Raw genomic sequence first — 7,392 nt, forward strand, 5'->3', positions numbered from 1 at the left:
ACCCGGTAATGTAATGTCCCGAACCAGGATGTGATGGACGGGGTCCTATCATTGGCGTCAAATTGATGACATGTCTTTGACTTATTGTATTATATTTTAATCTAAGATTCAGCCAAGACACATCACCTAAAGAATAGGAAGACCTCTCTATAAAGGACATTCTTGGGACTTACAAGTGCTGTCCTTTATGGAGAGGTGTCTTAATCAGAGAGCGAGAGGTCTAATTGACCACTGTTTAACCAAAACTAGTGTCTTTAATAGAGAGAGGGTGTCTTTTAGAGAGGTGTCGGCTGAGGGAGGTTCCACCTGTAGATACACCACTCCTCTTGAAAGGATACAGTAAAGACAAATAAATGAACATAACTAAAGAGTTATTAATAATTTAAGAAATGCCAGTGTATTTTCTGGGGCTTATCACTGCCCCAGCCTTCAGTGGACTACATGAATACAAATTTTATACTACTTAAACTGCAACAGGAAAACACAAGTGAAGTTGTTAATCATATGCATAGAACACTCAATTTTATATTTAATTCCGAGCTCCCTGATATCTGTGCATGCACCCCAATTAGAACACAGGGATCAACCAATTAAAAGAGAGTCCTAGAATTAAGAAGGCAACCTGCAATTGGATGCAAATTACCAAATAATGTTTACAGCGCCCTTAATTTTCTAGTTGTCGGTCAGCTCTAAATTCAATATTTTAATTTTAGCATTTGTTACAGCCAGTCGTCCACTCCTACCATCTCTCCAAGGCTGTAACTCCTCATCAAAACATCAGACAGGTGTGGGTCCAGTTAAGACTTGACACATCTGTCATCATACGAGACAAGTGGCAAGTTTCAATGAACTGAGTGAAGACAATTTCAGGCAAGCTCCAGCCAACCATGCCATACTTCATGAACAGAAGAACTTGTGCCCATCAGCCTTGCATAAACCAGATACCTGTATATACGGACTGGTCAGCAAAGTCGGACAGCCAAATTTCAAGTCTGCTGGTGATGCACATAACGAAATTTTGTAGACAAGAGACAATGGTCCAGTCGACTCCAGTATATGCAAGTTCATAGTAAATAATTCATTTTCTAATCCAGTTCATTGAAACTAGCTAAACACCCAGGAGAGATGATTCAAACCCTGCCTTAATGACAGGGGATATTAACCTCAGCAACCAGTAACATGAGGATCATCTCCGGATCTTTTCGTGATATGTAATTTCACAATCTCTTCCGCTATAGTCGGATGAATGCCGACGGTGTTTTGAATATCGTCCATATTAGCACCACATTTCATAGCCACTGCAAATCCTTGTACAATTTCTCCAGCGTTTGGTCCCAGAATGTGAACACCAAGAATCTTCATAGGCAGGTCCTTTAGGCAAACAATCTGAAAAGGAAATTGAGCCTTACTATGTAATCTGAAAGTTTACCCTAATTGTGACAATATTGCTGCATAATAGATATGTAGAAGTTGAGCAGATAATTAAAACAACTTGAAAGACACATTCGTTTAATTTCTGTGTGCATTGGGACATTTTTAAATGATAAAAGAATGAGGTAATGATACTGAAGATTCGCCTATATTTACCTTAATGTAGCAATTCTCTGCATCCCGTTCTGGCACTGAGAACTCGAGTGGTTTGTAATATGAATGAAAGACCTGGAAATATCAATCGGTAGGAGTTAACATGTGGAAGAGACAGGGACTTGCTGCAAGTGAAGCACATGAGACTGCATCCTAAGAGAGTGACAGATTTAGTACCCAGTAACTTCTTCAATGACATCTATTCTAGGGAGAACATTTACCAGTGTCAATGGTGTTGGCCTTGTTAGAGAAGTTCGACTGTAAATATACATTTTGTATTGTAGGAGTTAAATAGAATTTGAAATTTTGAGCTGCGAGCTGAGCATCAACTGGAATATCGTTAGCTCTTAAAACTATATCTGGTGATTTGGTATGTGAAGAAGGAGGAAACAAGAGACCCAGAGGAAATCTATGCTATCGCCCTTATTAAGCTTCTTACCTCTATTTGATCTCCGTATCTTGTCTGAGCAACATCCTCTGAAATTCCAACACAACCATATTCCAAGGGGGTAAAGACAGTCGTAGCAATCTACAAAGAGTTGCAACAAGTAATAACTTGTATGTACATCAATGGTTTCTTGCATACCTTCAAATTTATTCGAACAGTTCTTGCATTATACTGGCCCAAAGATTCAGGTTTAACCCAACTTGGGGGGGGGGGGGGGGTCAAGGATTTGAGTTCAAAAATAATGAAAAAATGAGCTTCACAGCCTGTTCCATAACAATCAGGTATATTTACCTTTCCATAGTCCATCTGAATTTTTGAGTTGTCGAAAATTCTCTTTGCCAGGAGTTTCCCAACTTTAACGGCTACAGGTGTAAGTTCTGGTTTATCCTGAAAAGAAAGGCTCAGGGTATACAAGCACATCAATGACAATTAAAGATCCAAGCGAATAGTGAGATCATCAAAGAGATTACATTGTACTGCTACAATAGACAACAGTCATATGACAGGAAAAACATACATTTGTATTTTGCCAACAGTCTCAGTTGTTCTGGAGCAGAACTTGACAACTCACTGATGTGTTACATCTAGACAATCTCACCTGCAGGACATCTCCTATTGCATAAACTTTTGACACCGATGTTTGTTCACTGTCGCCATCATGACCGCCAACAATTTTTTTAGTTTTTGGATCATACTGTATATCGGTCTTGTCCAGACCAAGGCCCTCTATAGAAGCTTCACGTCCTGCAAAAAAGCCAAACGCATTTTAAAGAACAATCTAGAACAGTATGGCATTGAAAAATGCCTACTGTTGGCATAATACATCAAAACAAAAGCCATTTCTTTGATACCAGACAAGGACTCGTGGCTGGTGACTGGTGACTGGTGACTAGCTCAGTAACCTGTGACTTAATTAACTCAGTGGCTGACTCCTCCTTGCCAGAAGATACGAGTCGCAAAGCCTGTGAATAATCCCGATTTATAGCAACACTCTGTAGCGGCACACAACATACACTCGCAAAAGAATAAACTAGGTTCAATCTCTGAATTAAACCTGATATGGTCTAACTTACCGACAGCTAACATAACTGTGTCAAAGCGATCACTGGACTTGTTTTGATTGCTGTCTTCCCATGTCGCCTTGAACCTCCCATCAGATTCCTTCTCAACTGAAACCGGTCTGCACATCTTCAAGATCTTCGTTCCATGACTTGACATATGATCAACTGCCATCTTGGCCATTTGCTGAAAAATACTTTTTTTGGAATATTCCCAAACAATTCAGGCATTTTAATTGAAGTTGTTATGGACGTATAAGGGTGCCAAGGGTAATTTGAAATAAAGAATATAAAATAGTCATTATCATCACCGCAAAAAAAGAGATGAATGAGTAAAGTTCCTAATCCTGAGACAGGTAAAGGGATCATTAGTTTTACAGGAAAATAGTATTGTCCTGTTTTTTTCTTATAAAGAAGTCCCAGTCGGGCTGATAAAGTCAATAGTCATCTTCAGCTATTCTGATTTTGTCTGTTCAAAAAAATTTGACAAAAAGCAATCCTGAAGATCTCACCTGATCAAATCCACGCAGTGGTATCGACCTTATCATAACAGTAGTGTCATAACCCATCCCTGTTAAAAACCCTGCACATTCCAACGATACATCTGGTCAACGTATTAAGGAAAACAGCACCATATTAAAAAAAAAAAACCTGACCAGCTAGACCACCATCACAGATCATCATGCCTATTCTAGTGAGTTTTCGATTTTAAAGAAGTCAATAAAACAATTCTTTCACACTTTCTGACCCATTTGGGACTAAACCCATGATCGATAGTGGTGAACAGATACTGTATTTCAACATTTTCTTCTTCAGTTGCATTTAAATTATAAAGGATACAACTTGCACCAATAACTAATGTCTTTCCGGGTGGTTTCTTCAGCCAGAATAGGTCATCACTTGTGATACAATGCTCTATAGCACCAGGGAACTGGAATATAGACAAACTCATGTAAGAGAATGTTAAGGTGATTAGTTATTCTTCATTCTAACGTTTATGATAAAAAACAGCGAGCTCTCTTTGAATATGTAGCATACTGGCTCATCTAGTTCTCTCGATTCAGACTTTTGCTGATGTATTACAAGTAATACCATGGTACACTATTGAGCTCTGCCATGACGGTAGAACAGAATGTTCTTCTGATTAATCTGAGACTTTGAGCTGTGATTATCTGTGTGAATAGGGATAGGGAGTCATGACAACGCATCAATTGCTCAGAAAATAGGATAGGCTATTTGCTAATAGTCTCGAAGAGTCTGTCACAACCTTGAGGAGACATCACAAAAAGCTTACCTCTGGATATTTCGGTCTCTCACCAACCGCTATAACAATATTCTTTGGTTTGATAATTTTCTGAAATATTGAGAAACATGTGTTACCAAATACTGTATAAGAACATAACTATACCAATATGTGACCCACTCTGGATAAGTGGTACACATTATTAGTATGGGACAATTTTTCACACAATTATCTTTAAAATGATGTATGATATTTAACAATCTCTGAAGAACCGACTGAGATTACAGACTTTGGAATACATCACCCTTGTCCAAAGATAGCCTAATAGTTAGAAAAGCATCAAAAGGAGCAACCTATTTGGTACGTGTACTTGATGGTTATGAAAGTACTTGCACTTGGGCCAACCTACCGTCCTTCCCTTCCGATCTGTCGCTTTGATTGTCGAGTTATCAAGGAAAACACCTTTGGCATTGTGATATGTTACATCTCTGAAAGTATCAAATAAGCGGTCTAATTATACTTAATAATAATGATACATTCGTGCACTTGGCTCCATTTCATGTGTGTAGTGCTCAACTAAACTGAGATTGGCCGGATCTCTGCCATGCAACATGGACAACAACAAGGGGAGTGTACGGGAATATGTTCTATCAAGAATTAGTAAAGACCAATCTTAATTCATTCTTGATTCTTTAAGTCAGAACACATTTACTGGAAATCCTGATGTTATAGTGCCAAAATAGGCCGCATCTACTCTAAATTTTGTTCATTTCTGAATTTTGAATAATTACTCTACTTTGTTCAAGTCCATGCTAACTTCCCATGTTCCCCAGTCTTTCAACACAGATGCATCCTATCCAAAACCTGAACTAAATCGGACCAAAACCATACCTGACATCTGGTATTTTCAAAAGCTAACAATACATAGCCTACAAATACAATGTAATCGTGCATACCTGGCGTAACGACCGTGATTTTTATATAATACCTATAGACTCCCTTTTAATTGAATCCTTTTAAGCATAAGTCACTTACTTGCTCTGTAGTTGCGTTTTATGACCCCAGTTCAGACTCTTCACATGGCTTTGGACAGCAGCACTCATTGTCTCCCTTAAAGGAGAATAAATTTGCTTATAAATACATTGTTTACATTTTTAAAATACTCGATCCAACTCAACGATGCAACACTGACAGTTCGGAGCATAAAGAACAGCTACTCAATCATCAAGGGGAGACAAAGTCATGGAACTCAAAGATTTTCGACTTTTTTAAAGATTTTCAAAGTTAAGAAAATGACAAAATCTGTGTATGTTAAGACATACAGCCCCCTTTCAAAATATTCAGTGAAATGACTATACAATAGATTTGTTATCATATTTATGTCATGATTGGCAATTTTTTTGATATTTCAATTTTTTCTTGAGTTACTTTATAAGTTAAACTGGGTTAACTTACCATGAAAAAGTTACTTTATCAGGAACATCCCAACCAAACTTCTTGGCATCTCGTATGGATTCTCTCAATAAGGCTGCTTGGTGCATCAGTTTCTTTGGAATACATCCAACATTTACACAAGTACCACCAAGCCCCCAGCGACTTCCTGAATGTTTGCAAAATAACAATTTTATAAGAGCTAGTCCATTGATTTTTAAAATCAAGAAGAATTTTACTGATTTTGTCCGGTGTCTAGATTGAAACTTAAAGTATGCTAAAAGACCAACTTCTGATAAAGTATAAGCATGAAGTGTCTTTCCCAGAGACAGGCTTATCAAATTTATGCTGAAGATTTTCCGTGAAGTATTGGCAGACCATTTGCCTTACTGCGAGACAGCTTATGAAAAGAATGTGGTCAGATAAGATTAAAGTACAAACAGGAATATACTGAATGCTTATCAATGTCAAAAGATAATTAGACTCTGGAGGTACTTGCCTTGGGGTGATGGATCAACATAGTCCAAGACAGCAACTTTTGTACCAGGAAAAGTGGCAGCTTGAAAGGAAAAATGTGGTAATGCATGAATGTGAAATATAGAATAAAAATATTCCGAAATGTTAGCATACCATAGTCATTTCAAATTCTTTTAAATACCAAGCCGTGCTAAGCCGATAGTTGCAATCTTACTGCACTTGAACAAATTGATGTAAAACAAATGTAACTATCAACACGGCCTTGTGAGTAAAACAAATTCTGATTTTGGGGGGCCTATTATAGATATTTACCTTCCTTTGCACAAGCAAGACCTCCAGATCCTCCCCCAACTACAAGCAGATCACAAGAAACCTCATCTGGAAAAGAATGCAATATTTAGCTAAGGATTTCCTTAAAGCAGGTGTAGTGAACGTTACTGTAGTGCTGGGGCAACTAATTTATCACAGCCACCAGAAAGAGTACCCTAACGTTGGTAGAATATTTGTGTACACTTTCTAAAGTATCCATGACAACACTATCCTCTAAGCTGAAACTCACTAAGCCTGTAGTCTCGATCTCCAAGACCCTAGTATTAAGTAGGTAGTAGGGTCTTGATTCTTTCTATGTTATTCCTGGTGGTCCTGAGGTGGTACCGGCATATCTGGAAAAGGGCTTATCATGCTTGTGGCGGGCAGCCTGAAGCTGGAACAAGTTCTTTCAAAAGGGAGTATATAAACAAAAGGTTGACCTTGGATGGTTGGACTAAAGCCAAGCCACCTGATCGCAATGTCAATGACAATGCTTTCAAAACCTCGATGACTTCTTATGATGGTTATGTCATAACTTATGAAATCTGATGAAAATCAATGAAATTTTGACAAAATAAAAATGCTCCGAAACGGCCATAATTTGAATCGACATTCATAACCAGTAACACAGCAATAATGAATTTGTATTCATCTCACACCTGATGTACAGTACGATCTAAATAATGTTGATCTTGTGGGTGATATCACCCGAAATTTGTTGGAAATCAGTTTCCCAAAAATTCTGCTCAGGGCAGCCATTTCAATTGTCGCGAATTGTAAAGTACTCAAGACGAATTCCAATCCTCCCGGCAGTCCTCCAGCGGAACCAATTTGTAGTAGGG

The 7,392-nt window shown here is 38.2% G+C and overlaps 1 protein-coding gene across 1 annotated transcript; it reads right to left on the reverse strand.

Moving 5' to 3' along the window:
- Window positions 1-11: 11 nt before the first annotated feature.
- LOC135483765 (thioredoxin reductase 2, mitochondrial-like) lies at window positions 12-7,314 on the reverse strand. Its single transcript, XM_064764794.1, has 15 exons — window positions 7,210-7,314; window positions 6,554-6,619; window positions 6,264-6,323; window positions 5,789-5,933; window positions 5,369-5,443; window positions 4,743-4,821; window positions 4,385-4,444; window positions 3,931-4,021; window positions 3,603-3,694; window positions 3,106-3,277; window positions 2,631-2,776; window positions 2,324-2,419; window positions 2,024-2,113; window positions 1,588-1,659; window positions 12-1,386 (listed from the first exon to the last, which is right to left on the reverse strand). Exons 1-15 carry the CDS (start codon window positions 7,307-7,309, stop codon window positions 1,165-1,167), a joined length of 1,566 nt encoding a protein of 521 aa, XP_064620864.1. The 5' UTR covers window positions 7,310-7,314; the 3' UTR covers window positions 12-1,164.
- Window positions 7,315-7,392: the final 78 nt, after the last annotated feature.

Source organism: Lineus longissimus, chromosome 2 (genome assembly GCF_910592395.1).
Source record: "Lineus longissimus chromosome 2, tnLinLong1.2, whole genome shotgun sequence".
Classification (NCBI taxonomy): Eukaryota; Metazoa; Nemertea; class Pilidiophora; order Heteronemertea; family Lineidae; genus Lineus; species Lineus longissimus.